Source organism: Asterias amurensis, chromosome 10 (assembly GCF_032118995.1).
Source record: "Asterias amurensis chromosome 10, ASM3211899v1".
Lineage (NCBI taxonomy): Eukaryota > Metazoa > Echinodermata > Asteroidea > Forcipulatida > Asteriidae > Asterias > Asterias amurensis.
Genome location: NC_092657.1, coordinates 3075856 through 3097686, shown reverse-complemented (window position 1 = coordinate 3097686; position 21831 = coordinate 3075856). Strand labels below are relative to the sequence as shown.

General features: G+C 40.4%; 1 protein-coding gene across 1 annotated transcript in view; it reads right to left on the bottom strand.

Moving 5' to 3' along the window:
- LOC139942465 (uncharacterized) overlaps positions 1-21555 on the bottom strand; it is a 32921-nt gene extending 11366 nt beyond the window's left edge. The window contains exon 1 of the mRNA XM_071939255.1: positions 20440-21555. Within this exon, the coding sequence (XP_071795356.1) occupies positions 20440-20520 (81 nt within the window). The 5' untranslated portion in view covers positions 20521-21555. The remainder of the gene's footprint in view (positions 1-20439) is intronic.
- Positions 21556-21831: the final 276 nt, after the last annotated feature.

The following is a 21831-nucleotide window of genomic DNA, read 5'->3' as shown; positions in this document are numbered from 1 at the left end:
TCTTATCTGATGTTGCGTAATTATTAACTAAAAACAGGTTTCCTCTTTACTGATGAAATTACGAAACTTTGTTGCTATCTCGAAGTTTCATCTGATCCTCATTAATTATGAAGCTTGACGAGTTCCTGCAACTGGATAATTTGTGAATAAGTGGACGCTGGTCAAATGGACATAAATCATTACTTGTTTACTTTTTATATGGTGCAGTTTTAAGATCTTTATCTATGGGTAAGATTTAGTGAGAAGATTCTTTTTAATCATGTGCCCCGTTTCTGGTGAAATTATTAGCGCGGTCTTGGTTACGTTAATAATAATAGCCAATGAGGCCCTTCACACATAAAAAAAACTGACTAAAAATAACATCAATATATTAAGAAAAAGCAGATTCTTGTAGTGTGAAAGTTATCATTGTTAAAAAATAACCAAGGACCCTTGTTTTTCTTCAAGATTTAGCTAAAGCGATAAATCACAAGCACAGATCACCCCGAGTACATTTTCTGTGAATTAACAATCATGACCTTCAACCTCCACCCTCTGAAAAACAAGGGGCGTCGGTAAAATTAGGAAAACATGCAAAAGCTTGTTACATAATATTGAGCAAGGTGACAGACATCCAACACCCATTGTCGAGCACCTTTGTTCAAAGGTGCTCGCGTGAAAGGGCCCCCAAAATAATGACTGGGGTTTAAAGGCAGTGGACACTATTGGTAAAAAAAATGTCAAAGACTAGCCTCCACAGTTGGTGTATCTCAACATATGCATAAAATAACAAACCTGTGAAAATTTGAGCTCAATCGGTCATCGAAGTTGCGAGATAATAATGAAAGAAAAAAAACCTTTGAAATGAAATACGTGGAAAATTACTTCTTTCTCGAAAACTATGGCACTTCAGAGGGAGCCGTTTCTCACAATGTTTTATATCATCAACCTCTCCCCATTACTCGTCACCAAGAAAGGTTTTATGCCAATAATTATTTTGAGTAATTACCAATAGTGTCCACTGCCTTTAACACACAGCTACAATCCAGGAAGGAAAACAGTCACCCCACCCAATGACCCAAACAACCAGAAGGGGTTAAAATACACATGTACATCATGATGTACGATGTACATGTAATATCATAGATCCCACTTTCCCGAATGGATTCTAATGTAAACCAGATGGGCAGAGCAATTTAGGGGGGGGGGGGTCGGGATTACCATGAATTACATTCCGCAGACCTACTTGAAGAAGATGTAGGTGAAAGGGTAAGATGAGGGTGGGCGGGGTCGGGTTTAGGGGGGCAGGGTATTTACTTAAATACATTAGAGAATTGAGTAGGCCTATCCCAAGGAAGTATAGCCTGACACTATATGCTGACAGTGGAGGTAGGTAGAAACATGCCTGCATGCCTCGTTCTTGAAAGGGCAAGGGCACCAAGGCATTTCAAATTTCTACTGCAGCATTTTAAGGGCACCAAGGGAGGCAAGGAGGCAATCGCGTTCGTTGCCTCCGTGAAGTATCGGGGCCTGTTAAAGGCAGTGGACACTATTGGTAATTACTCAAAACAATTATCAGCATAAAACCTCCCTTGGTAACAAGTAAAGGGGAGAGGTTGATGGTATAAAACATTGTGAGAAACGGCTCCCTCTGAAGTGATGTAGTTTTCGAGAAAGAAGTAATTTTCCACGAATTTGATTTCGAGACCTCAAGTTTAGAACTTGAGGTCTCGAAATCAACCATATAAACGCACACAACTTCGTGTGACAAGGGTGTTTTTTCTTTCATTATTATCTCGCAACTTCGATGACCGATTGAGCTCAAAAAGGGTTACCAATTGTGTCCACTGCCTTTAAGAAGTATCCCAATACTCAATAATCAGCACTTTGTGTGCATGTAAAATTGTAAAATTGCTTTGCAAAAATGCTGAATCGCTCACTGTACAGCCAGGCACCATTCCTCGACTCGTTAATTGCGCAACCAGACTTGCTTAACTACCTCTGCCATCACACAATAATACCCGTCCATCATCCATCCAATGAGATAAGACGATTTGTGGTTCACACGTCACACCAGCAACCTCTTTAAGAAGACCCCCTCTAATGAGCACACACACACATTGGAGCCATTCTTGTTTCATTAAGGAGGGTGGGGCACTAGCTGCTTACGCCAATTAGACACCCATGGTACCATAATCCTAAGGGGATGTAGTTGGCACCGTGGCACCCGTACCCAGTAAGCCCCCCCCCCCCCCCGGGATAAGCAGGATACACAGGCTCACCCCACCAGGGGGAGGGGAGGAAAAGAGGATCACTGCGCAATATACAACACATTCACGGTGTACTTCACGCGTGTGATTTCATAGGATTTAAAGGATTCTCTCAACATCTCCTTCTTGAGCCTTTAGATTGTCTTAATACAAAGCAAAGATATTGTGCCCCACATCTGTTGTATATCTGGTGCTGTGAGAAGTCGTAATAAACACATTGGTTGTTCCATGTCTTCTATGGAGCAATGGTTGTTTTGGATCTGGGGAAAAGGGGGACCAATCCATTTATTCCTCTCAAAATGTCTTTGAGCCTTTTGCAATAAAGCAAAGATATTGTGCCCAAGTCTGTTTTGTATTTCTTGTGTTGCACTGAGTCGTAATAAACACCTTGGTTGAACCATGTGTTCTTGGAGCAATGATTGTTTTGGATCTGGGAAAAAGGGGAACAAAAAGAAGCCTTTTTCCTCTCAAAATCTCCTTGAGTCTTTAAATTCTCTTCATTCAATAAAGCAAAGATATTGTGCCCAAGTCTGTTTTGTATTTCTTGTGCTGCACAGAGTCGTAATAAACACCTTGGTTGACCCATGTGTTCTCGGAGCAATGATTGTTTTGGATCTGGAAAAAGGGGAAACAAAAAGAAACCATTTTCCTCTCAAGTCTCCTTGAGTCTTAAAATTCTCTTGAAATAAAGCATAGAGATTGTGTCCAAGTCTTTATTGTATTTCTGGTGCTACACGGAGTCTCTAAACATCTTCATTAACACCTTTGTTGTTCCACGTGTTCTATGGAGCAATGGTCGTTCTGTGTCCAGAAAAAGGGGGAACCAAGCTCCTTTTCCTTTCTAAATCTACTCGAGTCTTTAAATTCTCTTGAATTAAAGGAAAGAGATTGTGTACTTACAAGTCAGTCTTGTATTTCTGGTCTTGCACAAAAACCATAGCACTTTTGTTTTCTCGTACGGAATGGTTGACACTTGACTTCAAAACGTTTTAAAGGCGGTGGACACTATTGGTAATTACTCAAAATAATTATTAGCTTAAAACCCTTGCTTGGTAACGAGTAGGTTGGCAGTATAAAACATTGTGAGAAACGGCTCCCTCTAAAGTGGAGTAGTTTTCGAGAAAGAGGTAATTTTCCACGAATTTGATTTTGAGACCTCAAGTATAAAATTTTAGGTCTCGAAATCAAGCATCTGAAAGCACACAACTCCGTGTGACCAGGGTGTTTTTTCTTTCATTATTATCTCGCAACTTCGACGACCAATTGAGCTCAAACTTTCACAGGTTTGTTATTTTATGCATATTATCTTGAGATACACTGGTCTTTAACAATTACCAATAGTGTGCAGTGTCTTTAAAACATACAAAAAAATGCATACAGTACAGTTTGACTACAATATATGCATGAAGTTGTTCTTTCAAATTTTGAGAAACCTTTACCCGTGGTGTTGTTTATGTTGAAGCATTGGGGTCATCGAAGGTTCAGCTATAAACACCCACTCGCAATAATATACACAGTTGGTCGAACACTCTCAAATTGAATGTTTTCCTTTAGGCCAAATAAAAAATCAAACATGTTTAGCGTCCCTCCCACATCCTTTTTTCTTTTTTAAAAATACAACTTGTCCGTGTTTTTCTCATTATACTTTCTGGGCCCAATTTCATAGAGCTGCTTAGCACAAGAATTTGCTCTGAGCATGAAAACGTGATTTTCAGGACAAACAGCAGCTGAATACTAGGTACAAGCAATATGCAATAAAATGGAGTTTGGTTGGTATTCATCATGTTTTCATCAAGGAAGAAATTTCATGCTAAGCAAATTTTGGTGCTTAGCAGCTCTATGAAATTGGGCCCTGATCTTTTAAGAATGTATAACTACATAAAGTAAGTGGTGACTTTGAACTGAAGAATTGGTTGTGGCCAGCTTTAATTAAAATGCTTGGCGGCCACGTTTTAAAGAAATAAAAAATAAAAAGGCCCTCATGTTTCTCTTTTTTTGAAAAACCCGGACGATAAACTGTTATTTTTGTTTACTTGGCCTTACTGCCACTTGTTGTTTATTACAACAACTGTCAGGGTGTATAATGCTGCCCCGGTTTAGTCATCAACAGCTCTTTGCTTCAATCGTACATATCGTACTTTTTGTAGGGGGCACATAACTCATGAGCATAGTTTGGAACATCGAGAAATATATACCATGCGATCTTTGTTTACAATTTTTAGTGTGACCATGTACATTATTGTGCCTTTCTACCAGGCAAGACAAACAGCTGAACAAGTTTTGTTCGTCATATTAAAAGTTGCAAACAATAAAAAGTGCCATCTCCATAAATTTATAAGATTTTATGATTTCACCCATTGAGCTGTGCACAAATCGTTCAGGCTTGGTGGCTATTTTGTAAACATGTGATGTCACATATCACATTGCCTATGTAGGACAATTTTTGAAAACGAAGTGATTGTGACTGCTACAGTGTTTTTTTATACACTCCTTTTCTAAAGTTCTGACACCCCCTATGTTCTGACCTGACAACCCCTCACGATGTGCACGTTTGGGTAAGGGTTGAGGGTGAGGGTTGGGGTAAGGGTTATTAGGGGTTAGGATTTTGGAAAATACATTAGGGGTGTCGGAACATAATTGGAACATAAGTTTGTAACCTATACGAGACAGGGTCTAATAATATACTGAGAAGATTGGTGAGCTGACAAATTAGTCGCTGGCACATTAATAATGTTTGGTGTGATTAACAATGGCATTTGCCTATTATGCTATATAGGCAAACTACACATGTGTGAGTTGGGAGAAAAATAGTCCCAAACAATATGCACAATATTCAGCACGCGTGTATAAAACACATGTATACTTCACGGGGGCAACGAATGCGATTGCCTCCGTGTCCCCTTGTCATTACCTTGGTGCCCTTGAAATGCTCCAGTAGAAATTTGCAATTTCATCATAGGGTGCCCCTTTACCATCAAATAGAAAATGCCTTTATGGTCTGATACTTCATTGAGACATCCAGGCCTGATACTTCACGGAGGCACCCTTGCCATTGCCTTGGTGCCCTTGAAATGCTCCAGTAGAAATTTGCAATTTCATCATAGGGTGCCCTTCACCAAGAAGAAACTGCCTTGGTGCCCTTGCCCTTTCAAAAAAAAAGCATACAGCCCTGTAGGCAAACTACCAACGTGTAAGTTGGGAGAAAAATAGTCCCAAACAATACGCACAATATTCAGCACGCGTGTAAAACACATTGATACTTCGGGGTCCAGGATAAGCAAACAACAGCTGAATACCAGTAAAAAAAAAAATATGCAACAAATGGAAATTTTGTTGGTAATCCTGTTTTTATCAAGGAACAAATTTCATGCTAAGCAAATTTTTGTGCTTTATGAAATTGGGCCCAGGTCTGGACCATTAGCCTTCAAACTAAAATTGTGTTTTTAACCACAGTACCAAAACACCTTTAAATTGACTTGTTGGCGTATAGTGTCACAACAGTTACACAAATAACCCCACCTTTCTCTAAAAGACACTTCAGGCAAGGAGTAATAAAAAAAAAAATCAATTTTATGACATTGTAGTCGAGCAGCATAATCCCCATAAAAAATTCTAGAAAAAAATAATCACCATCAACGTAACAAAATAAAAACACCTATACGTGTTACTGAATAATAAACCCGGAACAAATTTACCAGTTGCCGGTTCGGTTAATCTTTTATGTATACCCAAAAAGCCCTTAAAGCACTTCCGAAAGTGGTGCGGTATTATGTGGGGTGTTTTTCTTCTTCTCATACCCGACAAATACAAAAAATTATAGAGAATAGTAGAGTTAATTTTACGGTTTGTGCACTAAGCTTTTTGTGGCTGTAAAGAGGGATACCCCTTAACCGTGACCACGGCCCAATAAGGGGCTTGAAACGCAGCTGAAATGCAGGTGCTAGATCTATTTTTGTGTTTACGCAAGAGGGAAATTTACGACAGGGCATAAAAAACGTTGGAGTGGAAAAGATAAAAATGCGAAGAAAAAAAAACATTCCAAAAGCTCAAACAGCGTTACTTAAGTTTAGCTTTATAGTTTGACCTTGGGTTGGGGGAATTAGCTTTTGAGTTGACAACGTTAACTCATAAATCAAAGAAAAAGGGTATCATTAAAGTTTCTCCAAGCAGGGTTAAGATGCCCTGATTTACCGCATGGGTATAAAACAAAAAACTTGCAACACCTCGGAGTTTCATGCACGATATCTGGCTCTTGGATAAAAGTTGGTACATTTTGTTCACCTAAAAAAACATGGTGTAAGCTCTAAAATATAAATTGTTTCTTCTGATTTTCCCAAAGTGCAACAAAATCGAATTTTGTATGAGGACTAGTGACATGACAAGTAACTTGTTCTACCTAGCTCTATGTTGCTACTAAAAACCAGTTACGGAACACGTTAAAGGCAGTGGACACTATTGGTAATGACTCAAAATAGTTATTATCATAAAACCTTTCTTGATAACGAGTAATGGGGAGAGGTTGATAGTATAAAACATTGTGAGAAACGACTCCCTCTGAAGTGATGTAGTTTTCGAGAAAGAAGTTATTTTCCACGAATTTTATTTCGAGACCTCAAGTGGAGGTGTCGAAATCAAGCATCTGAAAGCACACAACTTCGTTTGACAAGGGTGTTTTTCTTTCTTTCATAATATCTTAATTGCAACTCCGTCGACCAATGGAGCTCAAATTTTCACAGGTTTGTTATTTTATGCACATGTTGAGATACACCAAGTGAGAAGACTGGTCTTTGACAATTACCAATAGTGTCCACTGCCTTTATGGGAATGCCCTGCCCAAAGGTCAGATTATTAATCAATTCCTACACATGATAGTGCAGAGCTGCATTTGTAGAGTCCTTGCTTTATGTCTCTACATAGTACATGTAGGTCTATATTTTGTGACTGAGCAAGTTCAGAGATTGATTTTTTCCCTGACAGTGACAGAACTCATAATTATGTTTTAAGATCGGTTAGTTTTACTTTTTTTAACACAAAAAGGTGCTAAGGAGGACGGAAGTCCTGTAAGTAGATAACGAGAAAGTCACCCACAACCAAAATAAGAAGTCCTTATAATATTTTAAGGCTGACATACAAAAGTACACAAAGTAGTTCACAACACAACTTCGCAAGATCACAATTTGTTTTTTTGTACTGCAGTCGTGAAAGTAGATAACGAGAAAGTCACCCTTAACCAAAATTAGAAGTCCTTATAATATTTTAAGGCTGACATACAAAAGTGCAAAAAGTAGTTCACAACACAATTTCGCAAGATCGCCATTTTTTGTATTGTACTGCAGTCTTAAAAGTAGATAACGAGAAAGTCACCCTTAACCAAAAAAAGAATAGAAGTCCTTGGAATATTTTAAGGCTGAAATACAAGTACACAAAATAGTTCAAAACTTGACAAGATCGCCATTTTCTGTATTGTACACTGTACGGTGTTTTTTGTCTTATGACTTTCCAGTCACCCTCGCCAAAATCAAAAGTCCTTGAAGTATTTTGGCTGAAATACAAAACTACGCAAGTAGTTCACAGTTTCGCAACATAGCCATTTTTTTATTATGCTATGGTGCTTTTTGTCTAATTACAACTTTCCAGTCACACAGCGTGTAAAATAACCAGAGGGCAAATTTGAGAAGGGTAACCTTCCTTTCGTTTCTATTGAAGTATTTGTGGTAGCTTTGGATAATATTGTCATAATATTGTGGTAATGTTGTAATAACATTGCTTGTTCGCCCTTGGATCAGGTTTCAAGAGGTCGAGCGGGGCTCGGGTACCTCGGGGACGGGGGCTAACGAGAGCGCGGCCCCGTGTGACAAGAGCGCGCAGCGCCTGGTAAGCCTCAACGGCCGCACCGCTGTCCCTTTGGGCACGTCGTGGCTGAGCCTTACACAACGATTAACATGGGAAATCGACCGCAGATTATGGCTTGTTTCTCTCTTTTTTTTTCTCATGAGGTTATCAAAGGAAGGGACACAAAATGCATGAGCAGGGATTGTGGCTGGGTTGGAAGTGAGAGCAAAGGTGATTCAACGCCAATTCCCATAGAAATATACTGCATTGTAAGGTTTGACTCGTAACACAAGGTTTTAAAAGTGTTAGGTCTATGGTTTCGTTTCAGCGTTGTTCAATTTTACACGCCAATCAAAAAATTGCCACAAGTTCAGGTTTTCCTCCATGAAATGCAAAAGTTGTTTTTATGCAGGCCTGATACCTTATATAGGCAACGGGGCGATTGCCCCCACGCCCCCTCGTCATTGCCTTGATGCTCTTGAAATGCGACATTAGAATGTACAATTTCCTCACAAGGTGCCCTTTACCAACGAGAAAATGCCTTGGTGCCCCTACCCTTTCAAAACGAAGCATACACGCCTGAATCTTTTTTCTTTTTTTTTTACAAGCAATCTACTATTAGCCAGCTACAAGGTCACCATTTTATAAATGCCACGAAATTTCTCCCCCAGAATTGGCCAATTCTTTGTACGTATACGATATTAAGATAAAACATTGACACAAAAAGCCATTGTTCAGAGATAATTTAGGATATGAGTAGAAATATATATATTTTTTTTGCAGGCATATTAGTCATTTTACCGAAAACAACAATATGTAAGCTGGCAGTGACACAAAAAAGGGCTACGTAATTTCTGTCCTTGGTGGTCAATCCCTTCCTGGTGCACGGTCAGTTCAACTATTTCAAGAAGTTTAGAGAGCAATCAATTTGGAAACAAATTTCTGAATGAAGGAGAAATCCTGACGAACCAAAGGGCCCGAGAGATAATTAGTCAGATCAGTGTTCCTATATTAAGAAATAATTTAATTACAACATCAATTCTGTTGTTAAATTAAAAATTAGGGCCTAGGCCTACATCCACACTTTGTTCAATCTCATAATTCTTTCCAAAGTATTGCTTCTGACAAGTTCACACACGGTCACCAATAGCTTCAAGAGGTGAGAAGGTAATTGCCTAAATGCCCATTGGTGATTGCCTTGGTGCCCTTGGTTGAATGCTCCAGTATCATAGGGTGCGTTCGTTTAGCTTCCCTGGGTCGACCCCGGTGTGTGGCGGTTTTTACTTCCAGGACGAACGTGGGTAATTATCTGCACACGTTCGTCCTGGAAAAAATAACCGCCACACACCGGGGTCGACCCAGGGAAGCTAAACGAACGCACCCATTGTATGCCCTTTCAATGAGAAAATGCCTTGGTGCCCTTGCTCCTTGACCACTGCCTTGATGGCCTTGGAATGCTCCAGTAGAAATTTACAATTTCCTCATATAGTAACCCTTTACCAAGGAGAAAATGCCATGGTCTTTTTTGGTGCCCTTACCATTTTCAAAAACGAGGCACACAGGCCCATGACCGTGTGTACACGCATCATAAATGTACAACCGCTGTTGTGTTTTATCAACAGGTGTTTCCCTGTACCCAACATCGTCATCCAATCTTCTAAAATAAGGAGGTAGATAGAGGGGACCAGAAAACCTAGCAGTTGTCACCCCCCCCCCCCCCAATCCCCTCTCCGGAAATGGGGGTAACGAGGCCTCCAGAAGACCAATCAATCTTACCGCAATACTGGCCTTGTTCTTATTTATCTCGTAACGAGAAGAATTTGGGTACATGTTCCCCCGTATATGCTCCGATGGGAGATTCCGATCTGACCTAGGTAAACCTTTGCCAAATTGGTGAGGTGACCTGGGTTCAGGGCTGAGGTATTGGGTTAACTTTCAATCTATGTTGTAGTACAAGCATAGGTCCTTTCTTTATGGTAAAAGCATAGCGAAAGGACTAGGTCTCTAGGCCTACACTTTGCCAAGAGGCCCACAGTGGTAATAAGCTTTTTTAAGTTTTAGTGATATGGGTATACAGGATCGTGTTTCACTTCTTGATTGAAGCTATTGCTGTCTGTGTTATTCAAGTGTACACTTAGCACACAAAAAATAAGGACATATTATTCAGAATTTGGGGCAAATGCATTGTCAACTCAACAAAGACCACTCCATATTTGCTTGGTGTATCCCAATATAATGCATACATTAATAACAAACCTGTGAAAATTTGGGATCAGTCGATCATCGGAGTTGCAAGAAAATAATGACAGAAAAACACCCTTGTTGCACAATGCGTGCTTTCAGATGCATGAGAAAGGCTTTAGGCTTGAAGTCTTGTTCACTGATTCAAACACTATAGATGCTATGTCAGATTTTTGGCCCCAACATTAAAACATTGATTTTTTTGAGTGAATGGTATAATTTCAAAGAGTATCACCCGCTCTTACGAAAACAAGTTTAAGTTTTACTTTTAATGGTCAGGAACCATGGCAAAAAATGTTTCTTATAAAACACATTAGAATTGGTCACGTGATATATTGTCGGGATCCCGACAAAAACTAATTTTGAGCACTTTATTTCACTGCTACTAATAATTGGCGGACTTTTTCGAGCAATGGCTCAAATGAAAGCTTGTAACTTTCTCAACTCTTATCAAAATACCTATTGAATTTGAAATCAACATATTGGGGTCAAATCGGCCAAAAATCTGACATAGCATCTTTAAGGTGAGAAATTACTTCTTTCTCAAAAAACTATGTTACTTCAGAGGGAGTCGTTTCTCACAAGTAAGTTTTGTGGTTAATATTTATATTGAGAAAATGAAAAACGTGTCCAGTGCCTTTAACGTCTATATATTTGACCTTCTTCAATGTGCCTTTTCCAAGCAATTAACCATGGAACGATTGTCCTTTCCTACAAGTCCCTGGAGGGTCAGGGACGGGGTGACTATTGTGCTAAGTTGTGAAACATTGGACCTTCAATTTATTTTTGTAATTATTATTTATTTATTTATTATTTCAAGTGAGTGCATGGGAAAATCCTCGCCATGACGGAAGTTACATTATACTAAAATAAATGACGATGTAGTTTTTAAATAACAGCCAACCTACTATGGTGGATGTTATCCAAGCCCGATAATTCACAATGCAATTGGTCTCTGGTCATTGCCTTGGTGCCCTTGAAATGCTCCATGCAGTAGAAATTTACAATCTCCTCATAAGGTGCCCTTACCACAGGAGAAACTGCCCTGGTGCCCTTGGGTCGATACCCCAAAAGTGTTGCCCTCACCTTGAAGTGGCCGTCCGGCCTTGTGAGTTGGGCGATATTATTTTTTTTTTAAATGAGGGCAGACCAAAAACATAATTTTCTTTCTTTATTTTCGAAATAATGAGACGGCCCACCTAGGTAACACTAGCAGCTCAGACGTGATAGAGTGCCGGTGTCGCATGTAATTATGTCCTCCACGCAGTACTATCCGGAGGACATTATTGCATATGCAATAATGTCCGCCGGACGGTTTTGCATATGCAATGGTGTCCGCCCGAACGCTGCTGCATAATGTAATTGTGTCCGCCCAGACACTTTTGCCTATGCAGTTGTGTCCGCCCCGTGCAAAACCGTCCTTGCAGTAAATTAAACGCCCTTGGTCGACGGAACACGTTCGCCATTTTCTTTTTTTACAAGTGCATGACATGAATGAAATGGGTATTGTTCAGCCGTTGGGTATTCGCTGCAATCATAAAATACGTGAATATTCATGCATGCTGCATATACGTAGGTTCAGTGCATGCACGCTCGCTAACACGCGCACATGTACGTGTCCGCCTGACGGTTTTTGCATAGCCCCGGACACGATTGCATGTGCAAAAGTATCAGGAGCGGACAGTATTGCATGGCAGACACAATTGCATCTGACACCGGCCCTGTGAGTTGGGCGATATTTCATTAAAAAACATATATAATGACGGCAAACCAAAAATGTAATTTTCTTTCTTTCCTTTTGAAATAGGGAGACCGCCCACCTAGGTAGCACTAGGTAGCTCAGTTGTGGTAGGGTGTCGGCATTTTTAACCGGCGGTTGTTGGTTCAAATCCCGCTGTATTTACTATGCCTTTGTTCAACCCCCAAATCATTTCAAATTAGATGGCTCAGTTTGTTAAGGGTCGAAACGTTTAACCAGAGGTCGTTGGTTCTCATACCGCTCGAGTAAATATGTCTTTATTATTTCAAAATGTACTCGGCTAGCCATTTCTCCTGTGCGGTTTAAAAAGTACTTTTAATATTTTCCAAGAAATCCCATATGAAAATAAGCTGCCGTACAAAAACAGTACCCAATATAGCCTGGTCATTGTGTGTTACCAATTATATAGCCTGGTCATTATGCCTTATCAATAACGGGCATGGACTTGAGTAAAAAAGGAAATAACACCATCAGTTTACGTTATCATTTTGAGCAATCCTGCGGTATTTGCGCTGTCAAGTTCCTTAATACACTATAATTACTCGCTATATAGATCATGGGCAAAGATTAGAGTAACTAACGCAGCTGGCACCCGTAGCTATCAGGCGATAGACTTGAATTTTCTTATCTGATATTGGTTCTACGGATTATAAAATTGAAGTGCATGTACTTTTTTGTTTACGGTTTTGGAATTTCTTGATTGTTTGATTGAGGCGGTTTGAATGTGATTTTCAATAGCATTCACTTTAATAATTCAAAATGATGCCGCGTTGCCCTGTACTTTTGCAGTGGTGCCCTTTGCAAAGTTCCAGAACAAATTTACATTTTCCTCTCACAGAAGTGCCCCTTATACCAGAGGGAAATTGCTGTGCGTTCAAGGCCTAGGAACCAAACTAGACGGTGAAATCTCCAAACAAAACAATACAAGATTTTATTGTTTTTTCCCCCATTGAGCTGTGTATAAATCGTGCCTACTGCCTGCAGGTTACTGTCAAGGCTTGGTGGCTCTTTAGTAAACATGTGATGTTGGTCACACCGTCTACACCACCCGAACCAACGGCCAAACAAACCCCCACCCCACCCCAACCACACCCCCACCAAACGACACTACTCTCTTAAAGGAACACGTTGCCTTGGATCGGACGAGTTGGTCAAAACAAAAGCGTTTTTGACCGTTTTTTATATAATGCATATGGTTGAAAAGATGTTTTAAAAGTAGCATACAATGATCCACACAAGTTTGCCTCGAAATTGCGTGGTTTTCCTTCTACTGTGCGAACTATCACCGTCGGCCATTTATGGGAGTCAACATTTTGACCCCCATAAATGGCCGACGTGTTAGTCGACGAGGTAAAAGGAAAACCACGCAATTTCGAGGCATGTTTGTGTGGATCATTGTATTCTACTTTTACAACATCTTTCTACCCATATGCATTTTATAAAAAACGGTTACAAACGTTTTTCAAAGACCAACTCGACCGATCCAAGGCAACGTGTTCCTTTAAGAGTGAAAAAGCACTCTTTCAAGAGCCATATAAAGGACAACTCTCTTTCGAGTGGTCTTCCACTCTTTTAGATTGAAGTTTGCATCTTTTTGAGTGATTTTTCACTCTGTCCTGGAGTGATACCCCTCTAAAAGAATGAAATAACCACCACTCTTTTTGAAGAGCCATATGAGGGACAGCTCGAAATGTAAAGAGTGGTGTTTTTCACTATTTTACATTTAGAGAGTAGAAGATACTTTTGTAAACATGTTATGTCACGTGTCACATCATTGTATACACGTGACACCACCCCAAACCAAACCCATCCCAACCCCGTCCACACCACAAACCCACCCCGACTATAAGATACACAAACATGCCCACATGAAGTTCACACCTAACAAATATGTCGTGCATTACAATTTTTGTTCTTACGTGAAAATGGATTACCGGGTGGCGATCAACATTTAAGATTACCTTTGGCACTTATCGAGTATAATGACTGTGCGTCTTTGTAAGCGGAAGTCACCCCCAGGATTGTCGGCACCACTGATATCCTACATGTACTTCTATATATAAAAAGAGGGAGAAAGGTTCCGCGGTTTGGGGGCGAGGTTGCATGACTGTATGGTTCTCATTCTACACTTGGCGAACTTTCAAAAATAAGCTTTTAAAACCCCAAACCAACAAAAGTTCAAAACCCATCTTTCTTCTTGTAGCAGGAAGGGCGGGGGTAATTTTCCCTGTTCAATATTGGCCAAAGTGAAATAATGTTCTAGAACTTGCAAGGTGCGTTCAAGACAAATGACCGGTGGAGACCATCAACCGCGTTGCCTCCCTGCGACTAGCCTCCCGCCAAGGCCTTCCTGGTCTCCCCTTCTGTATAGAAGGTGTAGCGACTCTATTATGTCCAAACCACAAAGTCCTTGACAAAAGGCTACCCTGCGCCGTACACTCTCTCCGAAACACGGTATGATTGATCATAGAGGATTTATCACCCATAATTAACGAGTGTCCAAAGACAATTAGGAAGCAATTAACTCTCTTTAATTTCACCGAATCACCTCTGACCAGGGAGGTAGGAACCTCCATGCTAAGATGTTCTAGTCGGTGTTGGACCCCTGTCCAACTTAACGTTTCGTAAAGTTCTTCAGACTCGCCCTTTTCCATGTTAATTGCTTTCATGTGCGCTATGATCTTGATTGAATAGCGCCTAATAATGTTTATTGTTATGTTATTGTGTAGTAGGGCAAGCTTAGGACTATAGTCTATACAGTCAAACCATAGAGCTAGGACCGTCCAACACGATCTGTTTTCTGCACTGTGTAATTGTGGTAAATGGTTTTACTTTAGTAGTGACAACGAAATTATGGATATGCGTCGAGAATAGCCCTTATCACGCTGTCACCATCTTGGTCGTGTTCCCTGTTTCCATAACAGTAATTAATGCTAACATTCAATGCGCAAACATGGCACCAGACTATTATTTCGTCCAGCCTCAGTTTGGTTACAATGAGTTGCAATGGAGTAAAATCAAGATGACCACACCGTGAAGGTCTATTGCTTAGTACGATACATACCCACTATTGATGCCACAGTGTGGAATGTTAACTGTTTACTTGCCAGGGATTATGTAAATCCCTTTTGTACTAATCTGTGGGGATAATGTTTACTTTCCAGGCATAGATCGTGTGCGTGGGGTACGTGGGATAGGGGGGTAACAATATTCTTTTCAGAGCCACCTGTCATGGTTTTAGAATACAGTGTGGATCTTCGAGAACACTGTACTTCACAATAAGTGCAGTGACAACGCACAGGTGAATTATAAGAATTAAGAAATAAACAGGGTTTGCATGCAATTCAAGTATCTGTGTCTTGAATTGTGTGAAAGTCAATATTTTTTCTTCGTACACTTTGGGGAGGGGGTGGGTATTGGACGGTCTTACGCTTGTTAAAATTTTGATTGAAAACTATTGCCAATACCTCAAAATAATGAATAGCATAAAACCTAACTTGGTAACGAGTAATGGGGAGCTGTTGATAGTATAACACATTGTGAGAAACAGCTCCCTCTGAAGTAACGTAGTTTTAGAGAAAGAAGTTATTTTCCACGAGTTTGATTTCGAGACCCGAAGTCTGAGATTTTAGGGTCCCGACATCAAGCATCTGAAAGCACACGACTTCGTTTGACAAGGGTGTTTTTTCTTTTACTCGCAAATTCGACGACCAATTAGGCTGAAATTTTCACAGGCTTGTTATTTTATGCATGCTGACAAACAACAAGTGAGAAGACTGGTCTTTGACAATTACCAACCAATAGTGTCCAGTGTCTTTACATAAATTGTGGATTCATAAGGTTAATGCACTCTACAAAAAAAGGTTATGGAGGCTTAGCATTTTTTCCTCAATCGACAATTTGTCTAAACTACAATGAGTGAAGTTATTTATTTTGTCCCAGTTAACTGTCAACAGCTTTAGCTCAGTTGAAAGTGAGAGAGGCGGTCATGCATAAAAGGTCATGGTAAAATGATTTTGAGTTATTTGAAGTTAATTGCTGGGTGAAAGGGGGAAACCCTTTTGCTACCGTTAAATGATTTAAATCCTTGTTGTTGCATCGAAACGTGACTCTATTAATATGATAGGAGTGTTTTCAATTTACCTGTTCTTCAAGATTCGGATAATATACCTTGTCGCACATGTACTTTCAGAAACTCAGGCATGAGATTGAGATACTTGTCTGATAAATTACCTCTTTCTCAGAAACTACGTTAAATCGGAGGAAGTCATTTCTCATGTTTTAAACTACAAACAGCTCTCTGTTACTCATTTACTAAGTGTGTTCGTATGCTAACATATATTTTGTGAGTAATTACCTAAAGTGTCCATGTGCCTTCTACAACATCGACATTCAGTTCCAATTTTCAAATAATGCGAGAGATCCGTTTTGAACACTAGGGACCAATCATCCGCCATTCCGTTGGGTTAAAGAAAACACGTGGTTGTCGTAAAAGTCGGAAGATTGTTTTGCAAAAAGGTTAAGATCTATAACACAGGTGTGTGAGCACAATAAAAAAAAAACTGAAACTGGGATACAAATTCTAAGGTATGTTGAAATTAATTGGCCTTTCTATCTTTTGGTAATACAATTACAAGTTATTGGGCGATACTCCCATCAAGATCATAGCGCACATGAGAGCAATTATCATGGGGAAACAGCGGAGTCTTTCAAACTTTACGAACTGATACAGTGAAGATAGAGTTATTTTTCATAGATTCCAAAGACCTTTTGAAAAAAGTGTCTGAAGGCATATAGGGCAGTTTATACCAAAGAGCAGGATTTCGTTATAATGTGGAGAAGAAAACACCGTTTGATTTCAAGCCTGCTACTTCACGGAGGCAACGAAGGTGATTGCCCCCTTCGTACCCCCTGTTCTTTGCCTTGGTGTCCTTGAAATGCTCCATTAGAAGTTTACATTTTCCTCATAGGGTGCTGGCCCATAATCAAGGAGAAAATGCCTTGGTGCCCTTGCCCTTTCAAACAAAGAAGCACACAGGCCTGAAAGTCATTATTTTAAGCTTAGGCTGTTTTGCCACAGAAGGGCCGAAGTTCCCCAAGGACGCACTACCCCTCAAAAAAAAAAAATATGTATTTTTTCTTGGCAAACTTCCCAAGAAAGTCCGCTGACCTTTCTCACCTCCAAGCAGAAAATATTATTCATAATCCACCTGTCGTTATGGAATGTCAAGAATATGATTATGGTTTTTTCTCTATTATAAGCAGACACTTTGCCACATGTTGCCTGTTGGTGAAAAAAAAATGCAACAGTGCCGAATTCCTTAATAATCCCCGATGAAGGTTCTTGGGCAACATGGGAGATCCAACCATGTGTTTTGAAGTATGAAGAAACTAGACAAATACCATGCTTGGACAGAAGTACACAATTGTCGTCTTTTCACACGAGGGTAAAGTTTTACAAGCATGCTACAATTTAGCAAGGGACTATTGCTAAAGTGCTCTCGTGTGAAAGGGGTAAATTCCTCAGGTGTAGAAAAAGGTATGGGTTTGGGAGGAAGTCCCAACCATGTGTTTTGAAGTACGAAGAAAGTAGACAAGTACCATGCTTGGACAGTTAACTCGTGATTTCACAAGTCCGTCATCTTTTTCACTATTCTATAGCCAGCATGTCCTCAGGTGTTTTAACCGGCAATTGGCATTTTGCTGATTTCACTACGGTTGAACGGGCACAGATTTGACTGTTTACACAGCGTATATACACTAGGCCAGATAGTTTCTCTTAACTCCCTTCCTTTTTCTGCATACCATAAATATTACAACGGAAAGCTCCCATGTACAATACATATCCGATCGGGTATCTGTTTTGTCAACAGTCAACAGTCAATGCACTACAACATTCGTCGTAATCAATTACAGAGGAAGAATGTAGTCTCCCCCCCCCCCCCCCCCACACCCCCCTCGATAGGATTTCCACATAACTCCTTATTTTTTTTTAGAAGGAGCTTTAGTGGGATTTGCAAATAGGAAATACAATCTGGAGTTGGTTTGGTCATGATTTGGTGTATGGAATAGTAAAACAGCTGGGGCACGTCACTAGAATAAACTCGCTATGATTTTTGCGTATTTTCTGATGAATATCAGTTCAGCTCGGGCACTTGTATGCCTACATCAGGTCTTATACTTTACGGTGGCAACGAAGGCGATTGCCTACATGCTCCCTTGTCATTGCCTTTAAATGCCCTTGAAATGCTCCAGTAGAAATGTACAATTTCCTCATAGGGTGGTGACACTTACCAGGAATAACATGCCTCGGTGTTCAAAAACGAAGCATACAGGCGGATGGCCTGACTGTCGACCACTTCGTACCCAGGTCACATCGTTATTTATTTCGTAACCAAGTCACTTCGTACCCAATTCGTACCCAAATCACTTCTTCAGGTCACTTCGTACCCATGTCACTTCGTACCCAAGTCACTTCGTCCCCAAGTCACTTCGTACCCAAGTCACTTCGTACCCAAGTCACTTCGTACCCAAGTCACTTCGTACCCAAGTCACTTCGTACCCAAGTCACTTCGTACCCAAGTCACTTCGTACCCAAGTCACTTCGTACCCAAGTCACTTCGTCCCCAAGTCACTTCGTACCCAAGTCACTTCATACCCAAGTCACTTCGTACCCAAGTCACTTCGTACCCAAGTCACTTCGTACCCAAGTCACTTCGTACCCAAGTCACTTCGTACCCAAGTCACTTCGTACCCAAGTCACTTCGTACCCAAGTCACTTCGTACCCAAGTCACTTCGTACCCAAGTCACTTCGTATCCAAGTCATTTCTAACAATTGATTTTTCTCAAGTTGTGCCCAGTTAATGCGTATATATGTTTTATGGGTTTACTTTACACACTTAACACTGCGACGGTATACATGTACATATCATGTACAACAACCATTGTTAGGAGCGGTAAACATCACACTTTTTTTGTTAGGGTTACATCATAGTGCATGGTTACATGGTTACATGGTTACATGGTCAACAGCTTAGTGCAATTTAATCACACTCGCTAATTATTTTCTTCGGAAGTTGCTTTCTTGACGCTAGTCGGAAGGCCTAAAGCCCAGTTTTATTATTTCTTTGAAACCGTTTATTGTATTATGCAATCTTTTACGAATGAATTGGGTTTGCGTGGTCATGGTCAGTCAGCAGCGTGTGAGACCAGAAGGAACCACGTGACCTTCAAGCTAATGGGGGTGGCCTAGCGTCACAAAAGATTTACAGATGTGTAAATAAACGTCAAGGAACTTTTCCCGGAAACTAAACATTGGCCATAAAATTAAGTCAATGAGGTATTATGGTAATACATGGGAAATGTAAATGTTTACCGATGAGTTTGTGTTCGGTGGGTGGGTGCCAACCCACCACAGTGACGCCGGAGCGCACAATGATACGATTCAAAAATAAAAGAGTTTGAACAACCGTTTGAATTTGATAGCATGTCTCTTTATCAATTTACCATTTGAGTGTGTTCGTGCGTTCATGGACAACCCATAGAGTGGGCTTTGCATGTGCTTCTACTTTCCACATATTTTATACAGTAGTAACATGCATGGTCTCTCCTGGTTCAACTTATACTATCAATTAGAAGTTAGATTGGTAATTTGGTTTAAGCTACCTCCATCCTAGTTGCGATAACGTAACCCTCCTCCCGACGGCGAGAGGAGGGTTACATTATCGCAACTACCTCCATCCATGGTTTTTAGCCTCGAATAGCTCTCTACGAAATTTGTATTACAATTATAGTCAGCACTAGTTAACGAGTATACATTCCTGCGGTGAATTTTTTCTACAAAGTGACTTTAAGAAGTTACAGCGTACGGGTCCTTTTAGTTTTTAACAGAATAATAAAATCCATCCAAATTGGAATAGAAACTCTTTCCCACACACTGTACTGTAGCTCCACTAAAGGTGCCTCGTGTGACCATAGGGTAGAAATGTGTGACACGGCCTTTTACGATTAACGCAACTATACAGGTTGACAAGTTGAGGTAAAATGGCAGCAGTCAATGCAAAGGAAGAGAAATCAAAGACACCACAAAACAATTTTGAAAGCCGTGTCTTTCTGCGTTATCTCTGTTTTTGTTTTTGTTTTTTCATTGCAGTTGAGTTAATCAAGTGTTATTGTTAGATTACTACGTATGTTAGTGTCATGAGATTGACATTGTCTCACGTGACATTGATATAAATAAAGTGTCCATTTGTACGGTAAATGGTCGAGTAAACTGCAGTAGTCACACAAGATTATTATTATTATAAAGACTGAGCAACACACAAAAACTAGATAACTATACAATTGTCATATCTTACCTGTACATCCTTCTCACCTACAATATACACCATCGCTTCCTTCTTCACCAGCTTGTCCGGTACTGTTCCCTTCGGAAACATCTTGAAGAACAAAAACTGTTCCTTTCCACAAAAAAAACACTTCCTACAAAAAGACAAATCTAGGCGCACCTGTTGCTCCAAACCCTTCACCTGTTTCAAACCTTCCTCCCACGAAATGAAACGTCAAATCCAAGTCACCCTTCTGAAGTTGGTTCTAGAAATCTAGCTGGTCCTTGCGCTTTGCATGGAGGAGGGAAATACACTGTGGTTCGCTAGTACGGATTCAATAAATGGTGGTCAGTTGATGTAATTAGTTACGTCATTATACGGAATGCAGATTTTACTTCTCCGTAGCTTGGTTTTCCATCTGCTTGTGGTGGCAACAAGTGTGAGTTATCCAGCCTCCACGTTCTGACCTTGAAGACGCAATACCTACAGTGTGGAGTGACCACTCACCCAAATGGGGGCCGATGTTTATACACGTAGCGTCACTGCTCACCAATAAATTGTTTCGCTAATTGCAGATTTCCGACTGCACTGTGTTGGCTTCCTGTATATTTTATAGCGCGAAAGTTTACTTCTAAGAAACTTATGGGCACTTGTAAATAACTCAAGACGTGTGTCTCTGAATGAGAAGTCACCAGCACCAAATCTGTACCTCGCTGTAGTTTGGGCTTATATTTGATTCCACTCGAATCTTTTCACAGCACTGAAGTTCCTTTTGTAACTACTGATCCGCTTTACGAAGAAGAAAAAAACAGCTCCGTACTAGCTCAGCGCAACTCCCGGTCTAATAACAATCCCACAGAAACGCGACGTGTGCTGCGAACTTCAAGCCCCGCTGCGGTTTCTATAGTCCACGCTCTCTCACCGCATTGAAGTACCACAAACTACAATCGCCAGATACAGTTTTTTACGGGCCTTGTAGTGGGTTGTTGTGTTTTTATAGGCCTGTCACCTTTTTCAATGGCCAGGGTCGTAGAGCTGTTGATACACGCACTCAAGGTTTTTCACGGGTACCCCGTCGACCATTGAAGACAAAACCAGATTGTATCGAAGGACCGTACGCACCAATGTCAAGCTGCACTCAATCCCAAGTGATCGTGTGTGTTTTTTCTTGTGAGGGTATAATAATTATAGTCCAACGGTCAACTTAAACGTGGAGGTGTATTAAAGGCACTGGACATGTTTGGTAATTGTCAAAGACCAGTATTCCCACTTGGTGTATCACAACATAATGCATTAAATAACAAACCTGTGAAAATTTGGGCTCATTTGGTCATCGAAGTTGCAAGAGAATATTGACAGGAAAAACACTCTGTTGAACTTGTGTGCTTTCATAATATGCACAATAAAAAAGTTCCAGCTGAA